This window comes from Pelodiscus sinensis, chromosome 2 (genome assembly GCF_049634645.1).
Source record: "Pelodiscus sinensis isolate JC-2024 chromosome 2, ASM4963464v1, whole genome shotgun sequence".
Classification (NCBI taxonomy): Eukaryota; Metazoa; Chordata; order Testudines; family Trionychidae; genus Pelodiscus; species Pelodiscus sinensis.
In genome coordinates, this window is record NC_134712.1 from 178,737,495 (window position 1) to 178,756,184 (window position 18,690).

The 18,690-nt window shown below is 42.9% G+C and overlaps 2 protein-coding genes across 3 annotated transcripts in view; one reads left to right on the forward strand and one right to left on the reverse strand.

Moving 5' to 3' along the window:
* Nucleotides 1-2,960: 2,960 nt before the first annotated feature.
* SNRPD1 (small nuclear ribonucleoprotein D1 polypeptide) lies at nt 2,961-14,562 on the forward strand. The gene is made up of 4 exons (XM_006133128.4): nt 2,961-3,180; nt 5,619-5,695; nt 8,008-8,199; nt 13,874-14,562. The coding sequence occupies exons 1-4, from the start codon at nt 3,167-3,169 to the stop codon at nt 13,948-13,950; spliced, it is 360 nt and encodes a 119-aa protein (XP_006133190.1). The 5' UTR covers nt 2,961-3,166; the 3' UTR covers nt 13,951-14,562.
* A 557-nt stretch (nt 14,563-15,119) lies between these two features.
* Nucleotides 15,120-18,690, reverse strand: part of SLC6A20 (solute carrier family 6 member 20) — a 36,242-nt gene continuing 32,671 nt past the window's right edge. For both annotated transcript variants that reach the window (XM_075921879.1, XM_006133129.4), the window contains exons 10-11: nt 17,078-17,243; nt 15,120-15,748 (exon numbers count right to left, since the gene is read on the reverse strand). In XM_075921879.1, coding sequence (XP_075777994.1) covers nt 15,602-15,748; nt 17,078-17,243 — 313 coding nt within the window. In that variant the 3' untranslated portion in view covers nt 15,120-15,601. The remainder of the gene's footprint in view (nt 15,749-17,077; nt 17,244-18,690) is intronic.

Here is an 18,690-nt window from a genome sequence, read left to right on the forward strand (position 1 = left end):
CAGTTGTTCCTGTATTTTAGTTGATGGGTTTAAAAATGCAAACTTTAAAAATTATTTCTTGGAAATGGCTGATCATCAGGTACATTCTGAGCAGTTAATCTGTAAATACAAAATTAAAGCCTTCTATTTTTATACTTAAAACTTTTAATGGATTAGTTTAAAAATAAGATTTTAATTAGCAAATATGTTCCATTTTCCTCTGCCAACTATGAACTTTACCTTTCTGAAAAACAAAGCATTTGGGGAGACACAGGAGAAGTTTAAAAATAACACGTGAAGTTAAAACAAAAAACAGGACTATGTAGCACTTTAAAGACTAACAAGATGGTTTATTAGGTGATGAGCTTTCGTGGGTCAGACCCACTTCCTCAGATCAAATAGTAGAAGAAAATTGTCACAACCATATATACCAAAGATGGTGACAATTTTCTTCCACTATTTGATCTGAGAAAGTGGGTCTGGCCCATGAAAGCTAATCACCTAATAAACCATCTTGTTAGTCTTTAAAGTGCTACATAGTCCTGTTTTTTGTTTCAGCTACACCAGACTAACATGGCTACATTTCTATCACCTGAAGTTAGACTCCCTACTTGACTCAATTCTTTGTCCACCCCTTTACAAGGCCAACTTAGACCACCAGCACTGTTTTTTATTGGCTCAGTGTTAGATACATGAGGGCTGCATCTACACTGGCAAGTTTTTCCGCCAAAGCAATTGCTTTGGTGGAAAAACTTGCCAGCTGTCTACACTGGCCGTTTTGAATTTGCGCAAGAACACTGACGATCTAATGTAAGATTGTCAGTGTCCTTCCGCAAATACAATGACTCTCCCATTTGGGAAAAAAACCTCTTGCGCAAATGCAAGATGGCTCTGCACATTGCTGTATTGTCTTTCTCCCTCGGGGGAGAGAGAGGATCAGCAATGCACCAAAGCATTTCTCCAGAAGCTTTCCCCCACTGCTGTGATAGCAGCAGGTGGTGCCTAGGAGTGGGCGGGGCATAGTCATGTGTGCCCTTGGGAATGGGGTGCCAGGTAACTGCCTCATTACCATAACCCTCCCAGCTTCTTCCGTGGTCTGCAAAAATTCCTTAATCCATCATACTCTCTTTCCCAAGGTTGCCAGATTAGAGGTACAAGTGTATTACAATGGGTCCTTCTATATTTGGTTTAATTCTTTCTTTATATCCTCAGCATTAGAGGAATTGGTAGACTCCCAGGGAATCAATGTTTTATCAGAAACCTGCTTAAAAAAAGATTCCTGGAGAAGCACTCTTATGAATATACTCTATCAGGGTATTTCTAAACTCTGAATCAAAACATTTGGTAGACCTAGGACTCTACCCTTAAATTTAAGAGACCAAGTGTGCATTTATATCAAGACACAAACTAACAGCCTGGCTACGTCTACACTGGCCCCTTTTCCGAAAGGGGCATGCTAATTTTAAACTTCAGAATAGGGAAATCCGCGGGGGATTTAAATAAAGATGTCCGCCGCTTTTTTCCGGCTTGTAGATAAGCCGGAAAAAAGCGTCTAGACTGGCCCGATCCTCCGGAATAAAGCCCTATTCCGGAGGATCTCTTATTCCGACTTTGAAGTAGGAATAAGAGATCCTCCGGAATAGGGCTTTATTTCGGAGGATCGGGCCAGTCTAGACGCTTTTTTCCGGCTTATCTACAAGCCGGAAAAAAGCGGTGGACATCTTTATTTAAATCCCACAGGGGATATTTAAATCCCCTGTGGATTTCCCTATTCTGAAGTTTAAAATTAGCATACCCCTTTTGGAAAAGGGGCCAGTGTAGACGTAGCCCCTGGGTTTATTGGTTAATTCAAAGGAACACACACCTTCCTTCCTGCCTCTATTGGGGGAGAGGTAGGCAGGAGCCAGTACCCTTGAGTGGGCTTTTAACATGGCTCCTTGTGCATGCTGGTTCCCATGCAGCTCCCTTCTCCTCCTCCTTCCCCCCCCCCAGTAGTGTGGGGAGCAGGCAAAAGCTGATGCTAGGAGCTGGCTTAAATGGGCAGCACTTGGGAGGGGAGGGGAAGAGAATGCTGGAACATCCTATTGGCAGAAAGCTTGGGATTTTTAAACCTAGTTCTACTGTGGACCAGCTCTGCCTGCCACTCCACACTGTTTCCTGTGATATGGAGGCAGAAGCATGGGATGGCAGGGGGCTTCCCCAGGAGTGAAGCGGGGAGCTGGTAGTGCAATGGCTGTCAGTCTCTGCCCCAGGAGAAACATTTTTAATAACCAGGTAACCATTAAAAATTGTTGTGACTATATGATTACTAAAATATCTAACATCCCTATTAAAAATATCATAATCCATAGGTAGTACTACTACACATTAATGTGAATGTGGTCCTGAAATGTATTCAGCCCTCCAGTGCAGGATAGCAGCTTATCTGATGTCATAAAGGGTAATTTTGGTTCAAAGTATTTCCTTAAAAAATGCCATTGAGTCTCTACTGCCAATCCAAAGCAGCACTGATATTGGTGGAGAGGGGGTACTAATCATTCAATAAAGGCATACAACTAAAGCAGAAATGTCTGTTGTTCACAATCCCTTGCATTTGTTGAACACTGCGTGTCGCGTACTCCTCTGTACCATAACGGAAACTTAATCAATGTCCTTTGCTAGTTGATTGATGCGTAGGAGGGGTCCACATTTTGGCTGCGAGAGTCTCCTCTTTAAGCCCAGCCTTGTCCTAAACGTCTTGACTTTTGAGGCAAAACTGGGCTTTTGCGCAGTTTGCTTTCGCGTGGGGGAAGGGAAGCAAGCAGGACCCCTGCCGTCCCTGAGCCAGCGCGCCGGTGCGAGACAGAGCCGCTCGCGGGGGGAGTGCGCTACAGCCGAGGGGCCGCGCTGAAGCCGCTGCCCTTTGGCCAGGCCCTCGCTGCCGGCGGAGCAGGGCTGGCCCGGCCCCCACAAGGCGGGAGGCGAGGGCCCCCGCCCCTCGCCTTAACGCACATCCGGCCGCGAGGAGCGGCGCTTCCGGCTATTGAGTCGCGCGACGCTCAGTCGCGCCAGCGCTGTTTCATTCACCGAGCGCCGGAGCGGCCTGGTCCGAGGCCTCCGCCCCGAGCTCAATTTTTTTTTTCTTTCTCCCCGTGCCCGGGTTGCCGCTCTGTGGTCCCGGCCGGCCTGACGCCCCCGCTCCGCCGCCATGAAGCTCGTGAGGTGAGATGGGCCCGGATGGAGGCGGATTCGGGGGCGGGCAGCGGCGGGAAAGGAGCGCGAGCGCTGGGCCGCAACCTGGGCCTTCCGCCGTCTCGTGCCGCGCCGGCTGCTCGCGCGCACCTCACTCTTCTCCCCCCCCCCCCGCCTCGCGCCGGGCGTCCCGTTCCACAGCGGGTGGAAGCAGGGCGCAGCTGTGCACCCCCCGTGCAGGTTCCGGGAGCCCCTCCCCCTAGAGCGCGCAGTTGTCTCGAGGTGGCCGTTGCCACCCGCCCCCTCCCCACGGGCCGCTCCTGTCCCCAACGGCCCCGTAAGGAACGTGACTGTTAACATCACGCACGTGACTTCTTCCACCCCCCCCACTACGGCCTGTGGCCCCTGGGCGGCGAGTCTCTGCCAGAGACTCCTGCCCGGCCGGTGCCTTCGCCCTTTGCTCGCTGGTTGCGACTCCTAAGTCTTTCCTCGCCCCGCGCGCACACGTGGATGAGCCTGGTTATGGATAAAAGAAAGTGTCATTGCCCCATGGGGGGGAGGGTCATTTCCCGCCTGTTTAAATGCGACTCTCATTGTTACACAAGTGTCTACTAGCCAGAAGAGTTACTCCCTGATAACTGCGAGACGGGGGAGTAAGGGGAAGTGTGGCTCCCCTCTTGGGGAGTGTTGCTAAAACTCAGCAAGACTGGGACTCCCTTGTCCCTAGCTGGGCCACAAAGAACGCTTATTCCCAACACCATATGTCCCTGCTAAACAATAACTTGAACAATTCTTAAAAGTTACATTTTTCAGTGTCGGTATTGTTCATGTCGTGCACTTCATTCAGTTTGTGCAAATGAAAATAGATTAGTTTGTTGTATTGTCACTTTCACTTTAGGATTGGTAAACAGTGCAATGATTTTTGGGCTACAATGACTGTTTAATACAAAAGGGTTATTTAGGGTTATTGAACATACTTTTACCATTGACAGTTTTGTAAAACCGTTTTTTTTTTTTAACAAAACAGCTCCTGGGATAAGTAAGCCTATTTCTGTTTAAATATTGTTGTTCCAACTATAAAAGCAGTAGGACTAGAACAGATTGCTTAGGGAGATTTGTTGAAGCTCCTTCACAGGAGGCTTTTGAAAAGGCTGGATAGCCATCTGCTGTTTTTGTTGGTTTAGATGTAACAAATCCTGCCTCTTGGCAAGGGGTTAGAAGAGATGACCCTCAGTGTCCCTTATAGCCCTGTGATTTAGGGCCATACCAAATTCACAGTCCATTTTGGATACTTTCAGCATCATAGGATTTTAAAAATCTTAAATTTCATTATTTCAGCTATTGAAATCTGAAGTTTCATTATATTCTAAATGTAGGGATTCAACTCAAAAAGGAGTTATGGGGGACTCAAGGTACTACAATCCTTACTTTTATGCCGTTGCTAATGGCAGCACTATCTTCAATGCTGGGCATCTGAAGGATAGCAGCTGCTGGCTGGGAGCTGAGTTCTGAAGACAGAATCACTGCCAGCAGCAGCTCAGAGGTAAGAATGATTGGGTGTGCTGCCGCCTGTTGAGCTGGACGCTCCGTCATCAGTTACCATGCTCCAGCTGCCCAGCTCTGAAGGCAATGATGCAGAATTAAGGATGGAAGGTATGGTATTGCTACCCTTACTTCTGTGCTTCTGCTGCCTGGGTGCTGCCTTCAGAGCTGAGTGCCTGGCAAGGAGCTGCTGCTTTTCAGCTGCCCAACTCTGAAGGCAGCACAGAACTAAGGATGGTAATACCACAACCACCTCTCCCCCTCCCCCCAAAATAACTCCCCTGCACCTCCGTTTTGGGTCAAGGCCCTCAGTTTAAAAAATGCTGATCTCCCCAATTAAATCTGTATAGTAGAGGGTAAAAGTGCACAAAAGCCTAGATTTCACTATCTGATATTCCTTTTTTATGGTTGTGAATACTTTACTTGGTTATTTGCCCCATAGCAATGACTGTAGTTCCTGTATTTATTTTGTTAAAAAGCAAAGCTTGTCTTAAATGACTGTCAGGTAACTAGTAAATGTTTTTTGCTGAATTAATGCATTATAATGCTTAGATGCCAAATGCGTATCAGAATTGTACTTAAACTCTTTGTGGATTCTTTGGAACAGTTTCCAGTCAGGATGCTTAGGAATGGTGTGTACAGTCATCACTGGCTTTTTTTGGTTGGTTGTAGCAGTTCCTCAGAGTTCATACAGAATTACCTTTTTTGGAATATTATGAGGTTTGAGATCACTTCATATTGTTTGTAATGCATATGCCAGGGCCTAGGTGAGTTAAGGAAAGTGGTAGAACCTCATTTTCCTAAGTTCTGATGATATGAGACAAGACTTTTACAAAACATTTTCAGAAAAGCCATATAGTTGATTATTACTGTATTGTCATATGGGAATGGAAGTTCTGCTTTTCAACTTCACTTTTATTTTTCAGGTTTCTAATGAAATTGAGTCATGAAACCGTGACCATTGAACTGAAGAATGGAACACAAGTGCATGGAACAATTACAGGTATGGAATTCAAGATGATGGAGACTAAAAACCAAAATAATTAAGGAATTGATAGACAAAGGAAAATCCATTCTCTTCTAAAGAGACTCCACTGTGATAGCTAAATGAGTCGTCTTAGGAGATGGATTCTGTGAAAAATGTGGTGGCAAATAAAATCACCTCACAAGCAGTAGCATAAGAAACATCATTTTAGGGTTTTTCCTTATTCAGGGGTGTGGTTTTTTTTCCCTTTGCGGTGAATGTTTAGACTGTACGTGTATCTTTAATTTAAAGAACAGCAACAGTCAACTAATCTAACGTGTTAGGTGTCTTGAAGAGTTTTTATAATGTACTGCATCTGAACAAATAGATTATGTTGAGGACTACCACCCATCTCACAATGGGATTAATTATGTTTACTTTTTCCCACCCTTCTGTTATCCTTGCTGACTTTCCCGTGCAGGTTTCTTTGCTGCCTTCTGCTCTTGCATGTGCTTCTTAATTCCTAGTACAGTAAAACTCCATTGGTCTGGCATCATCAGGAGCCCGGAAGTGCTCCGGGCAGCCGGACCATTGGAGGTGCTCTGCCCCCGGCTTCCCCGATTCAGCCGCTGCTGAAACTGACCAGCGGCTGAATCAGGAAAGCCGGGGGCAGAGCAGCGGGAGTACTGCCGCTAGGTCCCGTAGCGCTGTCCCTCGGCACTGCGGGATCAACCCGGCAGCACCCCAGCTGTCCCTAATTCAGCCGCTGCTAAAACTGACCAGCAGCTGACTCCGGGAAGCCCAGGGCAGAGCAGCTCTGCCTCGGGCTTTCCGGAGTCAGCCGCAGGTCAGTTTCAGCGACAGCTGACTTGGGTGCTGCCGGGTTGGTCTGGTAGTGCCGCCCCTTGGCGCTGTGGGACCAACCCAGAAGCACCCCAGCTGCTCTGCCCTAGACGTCCCCAAGAGCAACTGAGGTGCTGCCGGGTTGATTTCGCAGCATCAAGGGGCGGCGCTACCGGACCAACCCGGCAGCACCCCAGCGGCTGACCAGCAGCGGCTGAATCTCGGACGCCTGGGGCAGAGCTGGACTATCGAAAGGGGGGGCTATGAGGTGTCTACTACTTTCCTGCCTCTTCTGTTCCCCTGTTAAAATCTCAATTGCCTAGGAAATAGATAAGGCTAGGAACCAGAAGATTGTGAAAGTTAGATTCACTATTACTACTGACCTTAATTCTGTACTCTTCACAACTTTTGTTATTGAGCAAGACCTTGCATTTCATTGCAAGATGTCACAAACTAGGAAATAATCCAGACTGCTAAAATGACAGGCCTAAGTAGAGCTGGTTGGAAGTTTTTCAGTGAAAATTTTTCATTAGAATATTCCAGTTTGTTGAAACTAAAAATGTTTGTGGGGTCATAGCCAACGCACAATTTTTGCTCTTTCAAAACTTCTTGGTTTTGTCCCAATCAGAATGGAGAATTTTTATTTATTTATTTATTTATTAAATCTCAAAATTTTCAAAGGGCTGGAACATTTTTCCATCTACTGTAGATCCAAAACACTGACCACACTGCTGCCCTTTATGTGTTTGAGTATACCTGTCTATAAAATGTGGCGACTCTTTGATACGAGGCTCAGTGTTTCAGTCAGTAGAAGAAATTGTCCTTTTACTGCTACCAGCCCATGCAGCTAACGCAAATGCTAGAGAGCTGTGGGCAATGTCCAGGTTTCATATCTTTACTGATGACAAAAGATAGGTGGGGGAAATGGTTGTTACAAGTTCACATAATTTTATTTTTTAATACAAAGAAAGTTTATTATTATTTTAATAAAATAATGTTAAGAGTGTAAAGTCAGGTACTTAGTTAGGAAATGACAGATTTAAATTTGTCCATTAATTCTGCTTCCTGTATGTATGATATAATCTTTAATTAAGTTATCATACTTTTTTTTCCTTGTAGGACCACTGTTTAACTTCAGTGCTAGGATAATTAATCTCATTGAATAAAGCAGGGTTGTTCAGTCAGTGAATCTGTTAGACTGTTGCCTCATTAGGTGTAGGTATTTAGAGAATGATATGGGGGGGCCTAGAGGAAGAGATATGATGGTCTTGTGAATAAGAGAGTTGAAAGCTACATAGGTGAATTGGATTCTGTTTGTGGTTTTACCATGATGCTGGACAAGTCATTAAAATAATATTTTTCAAAGATAGGTACTAATTGTGCACTTTCTTTTCAAATGTAAATCTTGTAAAAATGTCTTTAAAATGTCTTTATCTAACAGCAACCAATTTTTTGGTGCGTTTAGTTTTTTTCTTCCCTAAAATTTGTCATCCTCTGTTGTGTTTCAGGAGTGGATGTCAGTATGAATACACATCTTAAAGCTGTGAAAATGACATTGAAGAACAGAGAGCCTGTACAATTGGAGACATTGAGTATTCGAGGGAATAACATTCGATACTTCATTCTGCCTGATAGTTTACCTCTTGATACCTTATTAGTGGATGTTGAACCAAAAGTCAAATCCAAGAAAAGGGAAGCAGGTTGGTTTGTAATTTTATCTTTGATTCCAGATTACTTGGGGGGTGTTAGTTTGCTCTATAAATGAACTTTTTTTTAATTGAATCTTCAGTAATCTTAAAGTCTAATTAAAATATTTTGGGTTTTGTGTGGTATTGTTGAAAAATGTTTTTGAGGTTTGCTGTCCTTTAGCTGGTAGGCACTGACAGTTTGTAGATGATTTGGTATTCCGGTAGAGCAAATCTGTTTTAAGGTTAACTCTGACACCCTTCTTAAATTCTACATAAATCTGAAAATTATATGTATATGGCGTCTTTCCAGAGAAGAAAGAGTTTGAGGGAAAAAATTAAACCAGTCAGTTCTGAGATGATTTCAAAATGACATGTATTTTGCTTTTGAAATTCACTCTGTGTGCGCGTGCATGCCACCTCTCTCACTTTTTACACTATTCACTTCAGGTTTTGTTTCTTAATTTCGATGGGCATTAGTATAGAGGGGCCTCTCTTACTATGAGTAGGTAACTTAGGAGTCATGTGCTACAGGAAAGAAAAAAAACATTGGATTCTGTATGGTCTCCCAACACCTTAACTTCCATGATAAGTCTGGGATGTTTTCAGATAGTGGGAGTCATGGCTCTAACTCCCATCTGCATTATATTTTCACACAACATAGTTTTAAGTTTTGTCTCAGATAAAAAAAATCCCAAACAAAACATTTTGATAGCATTAAAGTTGTAAATAGAGAACTATTAATTTAAAATCACACCATTAAAACGTTGTTGTAACAAGAAAGCTAGAAAATGAAAAATCTTTAGTTGAGGTTCGTAAACTACTTGTAAACCATATCTTCTTCTACCTCAGATTCTAAATAATTTTTTTCTCAGACCACTTGAAAATCGAGGATCTTGATGGATTAATTTATGAGCTTTCCAAATGTTGTTTGTACTGTTAGCTAACTATTATGAAGTGCTATTTTTAAAAAAAACCTCAGCAATTAATGTCTTGAAAGCTGCTTGCACATGCATTGGCTCCCACCCACCCCTGCGCTGCTGCCCCTCTATCAGAGGCAGCTCTACAAGAGCTGGCTTCCCCTTACCCCTCTATGCTGGCTTCACCTGCTCACGCCCCCATGTTGCTGCCTCTGATATGGAGGCAGGGTGTGTAGACTTTAGGATTAACCAATAAGCCCAGATTTATTGGTTAATCACGTAAACAGCTACACACTAGCATCCCTACTAATTAGTAGAGCCTGTATCTGTGCAGCTCCACTAATTAGGTGAGCAGCCCTTCATTCTCTTGTGCACAGCCACACATGCATTCTCCTTATCTGTGGTCTACCTGAATAGAGCTCCCAAACTACAATTTGAGAACTTCCGATCTATCTAGGAAGGATATGCTTAACATATATCTTCTCTTGAAGCTTTAAAATCATTGACTGCAGCTAGAAACAATAAATTCTGTGAATGGAACCATTGTATGCTTTATAGAAATGTTGGTTCCCTTTTTTCCAAATAACATCTTAGCTTGGTTTGTTGAATGTAGTTCTCTGAGATCTCTAGCCTTTACATATTATATGAATAGTATAAAGGAATAAGCGAATCTAATTTATATTAAGGTGATTCCAGGGTCTGCACACTTTGATATGGCTCTCCACAACATGTGATGCCCATAATAGGAATAGTGGGAAATTGAACTAGGATTGGGTTACTTCTCAGAGTAAGGACATACAGTTGCATATTGTTGGTTATATTGTACCATATGGGAAGTAGGGATGGTAAATTGCAGGTAATCAGTTAATCGAATGGTCAGTGGAATTTCCATCAACTACTCGATTAGTCAATAAGAGGAGAAACTGCAGAGCTGTGGCTTTGACTTTTAAATGTATTAAGAGCCACCATTAAAAAAAACAGACATGCAGCGGCAGGGGGACTAGGAATGAGCCCGGACAGCTGACTCCCAGCTTGTTCCTTGTCTCCCTCACTGCCTGTATTTTTAAAATGTATTAAGAGCCTGGAATCTCTTAATACACTTAAAAAGCAGAGGTGGAGTGTCTGGGACTTGGGTACAAGCTGGGAATCCACTGATTCCTGACTTGTTGGTCACCCACTACACCTTTGCCTCTTTTGTCCCTCTGTTCCTCCCCCTCCCTGCCGAGCATTAGCTCCTGTTCCCTCCCCCCATTTCAGGTTTTTTTGTGTGTGAAATTTAACTACAGAGTTCCTTGCTACTTGTGCAACTAAGCATTCACATGTTTTCAGTTAATATCTATTGTAGCATAATTTATTTTTGGTTAATCAACACTGATTTTTAGATAAGATTCTCTTGTGGGATACATGCAGCATGTTTGTGCCTAGTTCTGCTGCCAGCTGTGAAATCTTTCATTCCCCTGCCCCAATTATTTTGTGTCACATGGGGGAGGAAGGATTTTTGGGGAAGAAGAAAAATGCACTTTTATATATTTCACATTATTTTACTTTAGAATGCAAACATTTTTATAGTGTATCACAGATGAGTTTCATAAAATGTATTGCTCAATGACCAGCTCAATTAATCAGAAATAATATGTATGACTCTGATAGGTAATTAGAGCTACATTTCTTAATTTGCTAATCCTCCACACTAATACACCTCACTGATGTTTTATGAAGAAAAACCTTTTTTCTCTCTGGTCTTTACAATGCTCTCCATCCTCTCAAACTGTAGTTAAATATGCAAAGCACCTTTATTAGAACACACTTCTAAATGGTTGTAGGGTGAAAAAGATTACATGTGCAACCCCCCTTTCGGTGAAATTGAACCATACCTGTGTCCCGAAGCCATATGTTTGTGGCATATGTGCAGTACAGCTTCCAATTCCCATTGCTTACAAGAGGCAAGTGACTTTTGTATGGGATATGCCTTATTTGAAAGCCCCTGCCTAATGGGATATATATAGTCTGTTTCAGCTTGGTCAGTAGTTCACATAGTAGGTAAATTTGTTATGAATGAGTGAGTAGGATATACCTTAGCATATTGTTTCCTATTGAGTATTGTAAGTAACCTGGATCATTTCCATTTTTCTGGAACTAAACTGTTGTAGCCAAGAGATGTCCAAAATTTCAGAAGTGCTCAGCATTCATCATTTCTTATGGAAAATAATGGGAGCTGTTGAATGATCACCTCTTTAGAAAATGTAGCCCACTTTTTAGTTGCCTAAGAGGATGTTAAGTGTTTTTGAAAATCTAGCTCTATACAGGCAGTCCCCGGGTTACGTACAAGATAGGGACTGTAGGTTTGTTCTTAAGTTGAATCTGTATGTAAGTCGGAACTGGCGTCCAGATTCAGCCGCTGCTGAAACTGACCGCCAGTTCCGACTTACATACAGAATCAACTTAAGAACCCCAAGCGTCCCCAAGTCAGCTGCTGCTGAAACTGATCAGCAGCTGATTCCAGGAAGCCTGGGGCAGAGCAACTCTGCCTCGGGCTTCCTGTAGTCAGCGCTGGTCAGTTTCAGCAGCAGCTGGCTTGGGGACGCCTGGGGCAGAGCAGCTGGGGTGCTGCTGGGTTGCTCCAGTAGCGCCGCTCCTCAGCACTACTGGACCAACCCAGCAGCACCCCATCTGCTCTGCCCCAGGCGTCCTGATTCAGCCGCTGCTGAAACTGACCAGCAGTGGCTGAATCAGGACCCCTGGGGCAGAGCAGCTGGGGTGCTGCCGGGTTGGTTCAGTAGCGCCCAGAGCGGCGCTGCGGGATCAACCGGCAGCGCCCCAGCTGCTCTGCCACAGGCGTCCGGAGAAAAGCCTAGTCTGCTCGGGGGAGGGGGGAGCATACTAGCTGCGCCCCCACCCCAGCAGACCAGGAAGACGCGGGCGGCGGACCGAGACGCACCATGGTCCCGCTGCCTGGGTCCTCCGTGGCTTTGCTCCCAGTCTCCCTGGTCTGTCCCGCTGCCGGCTTCCCCGAGGCTTTGCAAAGCCGCGGGGGGGCTCAGGCCGCGGGGGGGCTCGGGCAGCGGGGCAGCCCAGACGCCCCACGGCTGTCCCGCTGCTGGCGTCCTCAGAGGCTGCAGACCAGGGAGACGCGGAGAAAGCCCCGGAGTACACGGGCGGCAGGACTGCGAGGTCCCGCAGTCCGTGTCCTCCGGGGCGAGCCCCGTTCGTAAGTTGGGGACTGCCTGTACTTATACATGTTACCTTTATCTGCTTCTTTGATAACTTGTTAGCTGTGGCAAAATATGTTTTATGCTCTATGAATAGGATGTAAAGCCTGCAGGCTGAAGAATCATGTGTATTTAAATCTCACTTCCTGAATCATTATCTTTATTGAGAGAGAGGGAAGGGCATCTGTCAGGTTTTCATATCTTTCAGAAAGCCAATACAGGAAGTCCCTGACTTAGAAGCTGGTTGATTTCCAAAAGTTTGTGTGTAAGTCTGTTGCTTGGATCTTGAAACACATTTCCCTATAGAAACAATGTTATAAATGGTTGTTTCCTAGGCTAGCTCACAAACACCTATTTTACCTACAATGTATCTGAAATACCGTATATTTGCAATGAAAAATAGTAGAAATAGTGTTTTTATTTGACATTTAATGCTGGTGTTTGAGAAAAGGCAGGGTTAATTAGAGGAGGATGAAGAGGTAGGTGGAGTTCTGGGCCTCTCCCATCTCTCTCCTGCCCCCTGTGCTGCACCTAACCTCTCCCTTCCCCCCTTACCAAGAGGTACTGAGCTGCACAAGTGCAGGCTGGAGGTATCTGGAGGAGCAGGGGTGACTTTGCAGCTGGAGAGAAATGGTGGTGATTTCCCTTTCAAAGCACCACTTCTCTCCAGCCGCTGACTGTGACTTCCCCCTGCTCCACTGGAGTCCTCCACTCCAGCCAGCACTTGCATTGCTCTCTATCACCTGTGCCTTTTGCGTGTTCCCTTGAGGCTGCAGGTGAGTTTTTGTTTGTGTATGCTGATATTGGTAAGTTGGATGTTTGTAATTCAGGGAGTGCCTTTATTATATGCCTTTGTTTTCAGAAGTGAAACTGGAGTGTCTCTCATTCATAGCAATTGATGAGGAGATGGGAATAGCAAAAGCAGGGAAATTGCCTTTGTAGTGTGTTCACCAGTTAAGATGTTTATTCAAGCCTAAATTGATAGTGTTGAACTTGTAAATAATCTCCAGGACAGCTGTCTCCCTCTGTAATTGGATGACAGTTCTTCTGTAGAAGAATGGCTACATTTAAATCCATTATTGAATGTCTGGGGAAGTTAAAATGTTCCCCCTACAGGTGTATGTGTGTTACAATTCCTGAAGGGTATGGTATAAATGGTCCTACAATCTTCTTTTGCTGTTTTATGTATCCTAGATTCTGTATTTTCCACTCTCAACTCTTCTGATGAAGTGGGTTGCGACGTAATACATTTGTTAGTCTCTAAGATGCCGCAGGACTGCTCATTGTTTTTAAAGTTACATAGTAACACGATTACTTCTCCGAGACTTTTTACCACAGAATCGATAGCGAATTGTAAATTGTACAATAGTTTTTATTTTTTTAAAAGCAAAAATTGAGTGCAAGGAAAATTGAAATGGGAGCAGGAAAGCTTTCCATGTGTCTGAAATTTGGCAACATTGTCAGTCTGTATGATAAAATATAATGAATTTTGCACTTTATTTCAAATAAACTATTCAGGTGTAAACATTAACTTGTTCTTTGTTTTGTTTGCTTGCTCAGTTGCAGGAAGAGGCCGTGGCAGAGGTCGGGGTAGAGGCCGTGGCAGAGGAAGAGGAAGAGGGGGACCAAGGCGATAACTTCTCTCGTACCATATATACGTTACAAAATTCTAAGCAGTCTGATATTTTTTGTACAGGTTTTGTTTACAGTGGCAATTTTTAATAAACACAAACTTGGAAAAGTTGTCTCTTTTGTCAGTTAAAGCCCCTAGTAGGGTTTATATTTGTTGTATGGAGCAGTTGAACAGAACAAACATGCTGTATTACTTTTGTTCCTGCTGCTCAGCTGAGAGAGTATCTTTTCCTAGTACATACTGTAATTTCACCTCTTGCCCTTTTCTGACCAGGTAAGCAACTTGTTATCTTGTAATACTGTTCAATCAAAATGAGCCTGGCTTCTTCCTTTTCAAGACACCTACCATGTTCTGTTAAGCTCACATAACTCAATGTATATTTAGAGAACTTATCCATTTAAATGTTTTGTTGAACATTGCATTTCAAGGTGACCTCTTCTGTAGTTCTTAGCAAAAATAATACAACTCTATCTAATTGAAACTTAAAATGTAACACATTTTGAGTAAATTCTGTTATAGAAAAAATTCTCACAGGGGAAAATGGTTCTAGTGTATAAAGTATTGGAATGTCGCGTAAGATTAAAAGCAAAATACACATCTGTGGGTGTGAATCTTGTTGAAGTTGTATGGTGTAAGTCTTTTGTATTGTGGCTTGTGAAACTGTATCACAGATGCATTTTACTGTGTACAGGTGTGCATCTATCTAAGATGCAAGCAATTATCTAGAAAACAAATACAGTGAAAGCTTTGTTATCCAGCACTCATGGGGAATGGGGGTTACCAGTTAATTAAATGTGTCAAATAACAAAGCTTATTCTTCTGCCTCCACCCCCTACCAGCAGATCCTGTTCCCAGCAGCTCAAGGCAGGCTGAGTGGGGAAGGAGGCACCTGTGGATGACATCATCTGGCAGTGCCAGCTATCAGAAGCCCCGCAAAGGCCAGCTAGCTATGCGGGAGTCAGGCATTTGCACCTGAAGTCATGTCGGTATTGTGGCTGGGGGCAATGCTGGTTAACAAAAGTTTTCCGGTTAACAGAGTGCCAGACTATTGTACATAGTTACATAGTGGAACCTGATACTTATTTCTATTAGAGACACAATAGTTGACACAGCTTCTGCATGGGCTTCACCTGTTTTGCTTTTGTGTCAGCTCTTTTAAGAAATGTTGGCCTCCTAATAATTTTTTTCTCTCAAATAGCAGACTCACATTCAAATAGTAAAATTTGAGAAGTCAAACTACACATATAACTTCAAGAAAACCTTTCTTGTACATGTATATTATTTTGAAGAGTAATTTCCAGTACTGTAGATATAAAGAATGTGCTTTCATGTAATTGATGCTTTTTGTTTTAAGTAGGCAGTACTGAAAAGTGAAATATTACAGCCTAACAGCAGTTTAGACAGTAGTACTTAGTAACTTGTGCTAAGAGGCTTTTTGTGAACTGCTGTTCTTTCAGTTAGAGACCCTCTTAAAGCTTCATCTGCTACAGAAGAGCTTTTTGAACCACTGTGGAAATGTCAAGAGCACTTTATGGTAAATACATCACCCAAGGTTCTTTACCTGTAGTTGGTAAAGGCAATGGTTGCTGTGGTCTCCAAATGCACACAATTACTGTAACTGATGGTAATGTTTTCATGAATCCAGTTATGAATATTCATTCAAGAGTTGATACATTTCTCTTCAGTCTCTTCATAATAAAAATTATGAATGCACCTAGTGGAATACACATTGTGGATGCAGCCACAAGCAGTCCAATAACTGCCAGAGCATAACTTGGATAATCTTTTGTAACCAGCTGACCCTGCAAATAAGATAGAATATTAGCATGAAGCCCTGCAGAGCTCTCCTCTTTGTAACATACTCTTATAAATGAGATCCTTTAATAACCCCAAAGTATTGGATCTTTAATTTTTGATGGTTGGCAGTGATCTTAAATTTATGTACAGCTTTGTAAGAGAGCAAAGTTAAAGCAGATGTTGTGTAGCGGTGGTCACTATACCTTGATGTAAATATCAAGGATTGATATGGACTGTCATTTCAGGAGATACTACTCATTTCAATCCCAGAGTTTAGCTATGCACAATACATATTTTACTCCTTGTTCTCACTGAAATCTTTCAGTAGAAATAAAGAATGATTAAACCAGTTATAAAAAGTTACTGACATGAATTGGTTGCATCCCACAGCATTTTGTATTTCTTTGCATCATTACTTTTTTGTCCTCTGGGCTATGGCAGATGGACAGTACAGTTTAGTTACAGTCCATACCACTAGTATGGTGTGAGACTGAAATCTACCAGCTGTCTTTTAGGCATTATGTTTCCCCTTCACCAGCTGGAAGTTGACAGCAAGCAACAAACCTTACTATAGCTGGTGCAGTAAATATGTGTTCTAGCTGTTTAACATTAAATAGTGAGTAAAGTTAGCACTTAAGTTTTTAACTTGCTTTGAGATGCTAAATTTGACACTGGAAACCTTTCATAGCAGGATTTTCCTTCTAAACGTGGCACAGCTGTGATCCCTGTCTCCGTGAAATGTTTCCATTCTTGCTGAATTGGAATCATCTGCTCTCCAACTAATAGCAGAAACCCACACCCTTTGAGATGCGCAAATTAGCATTGATATGAAAATGTAAAATTGATTTACTTTTTAATAACAAAGAGAACATGTCCTGGAATGTAATAGAATTCATATTTGCTTAAAATCAAATTGTTCTTTCTTTGTGATAGTACATGTTTTTCCTAATATGTGTAAGCCTACTAGGGATAGTGAATTAGATTATGAATAATTGTATGTGAGCACTTTATTCAAAGTACTGAAAACCTCTTGGTCTCCTATGAAAATGCCATTTCCTATCCACACAGTGTAGTATCATTCCTGTTTTTATAAATGTGTACGTGTTCAGAATATCAGTAATTCTAATTCTTGGATGAAAGCTTTATTATTTGTCGGAGGATGATGGAATGCAGCTGCTTTCCATTAAAATGAAAGCCCCATTCTAGATTAAACCTGCTGTGTAAATTTTCTCCTGGTCAATTAGAGCTAGCTACCTCCATTCCTTGAATGTAATGATTGATCCTGGGTCCCCATAGCACAAAGGGACAAACAAAATGCTAAGTAAAATAAATACCTGTGTGGCATCCCATGCTTGGTACTGCAGAGTTCCTGTGCGGATGTAGTCAGTGAGGTAAAATACAAACAAGCTTATAATTAGCACAGGGCTGGCAAAAGCCCACATAATTTTCCAGTACCAGTTTAGCTTATGTCCAATCATTAGGTGAAGGTCTTTTTCAAATCTGTTTAAAAAAAAAAAGTTTATTGAAAGATGCTACTATTGTTTAGATTTTGCATTAGGAAGTTAGATATTTAAACCTTTCACTTTAAGAACAGGTTTGTTAAACACCTGTCAAGGATGGGTTAGGGTTACTTGGTCCTGCTTCAGTGCAAGGTCCAGGACTTGATGACCTTTCAAGGCCTTTTTCTCATTTAGTTCTTCATTGAATTTTTGGCCAGGAAAACTCAGGTGTAATTGTAGACAGGTAAATGCCACTGGGACCTACATTAGGAAGAGAAGTTTTTTGAAAAATACAAAAAACACTGGTAATGAGGGCTTGCCAATGTGTAGAGGGCCTTGAGATTAATGTGTGAATCCTTTTAACAAATCCTACCAAAATGTGTACCTAGGTGCTTTGCAACTATAAAGGACCAAAATCTGCCTGTAGGGAAAAATGCTGAGTAGGAAAAAGTGTAGTCTGGGCAAGCTGTGAGTTGCAAGAGACCAACTGCAGGGAATTTGGCTTGCCAGGAACATCTGCTAGTCAAAAGATGCTTACTTTCTACTGAGCAAAAGTTAGGTGAAAAAGACTGGGACAGGGTTAAAGAGAGAGCTAGGGAAAAGCTATATATGCGTTAGATGTATGTTTATATATTTTTCATGACAGAATTTGATTCAAAACCTTTGAATTAACTGGTCAGGTAACAAGTATAAACATATTTACATATTAGGTATGTTAGTGTGTACACACTTGCCATGGTGACCCCACCGCATTTTTCTTTGCTGTGATGGTGACATTGACTTGAGTGGGACTGCATGGGAAGAGGCTGTAGTTGCAAGACCCTTAAATAGTTCACACCCAGTACTCTCAACCAATGCGTGTGTGTGTGGTAGTGGTGAGATGCTACAGAGAAACACCACCTTGCACGAAACACCTGCCAGATAGCACAGTGTCCAAAATTTATGAGCCATTAGAAGAATGGGGTGAGGTAGTAAGGAAGGGCGAATACAAGGGCCTTTATCAGAAAATAGGTGCAGCCTCAGTGTTTCTTAACAACCTGGGGCTTTGGGCCAGTTGTCCCAGAGGTGGGAAAAATCTGGGTGGCTGAGTGGGAACATTAGAGGCTCCCCTTCATGGCTTCTGTGGTGTTGGTGCTTCTGTGCAGGGGTTGGATTTGTTCCTGGTTAGGGTTAGTTATATTGACTCCACAACACCTGCAACTATGTGGAGACCTGGGCAGCGTGATGGGTGTTGTGCAGTTGTACTGGCTTCTGCCAAGTCCCCAAGTATCTGTAGGGAGAGGCTTGTGAGGGAATAAAAGGATTTTAACAGGGAGGTGCCAGCTCTGTGTCACCCCCTCTTGGACATCTAGGCTGAAAGTTCAGTCCTAAAATCTGATTAATTTTTTTTTTCTCCTGGAGTTACTGGGGAAAGCACTTAGGCCAGGACAGTGTGTTCTGCCTGCACA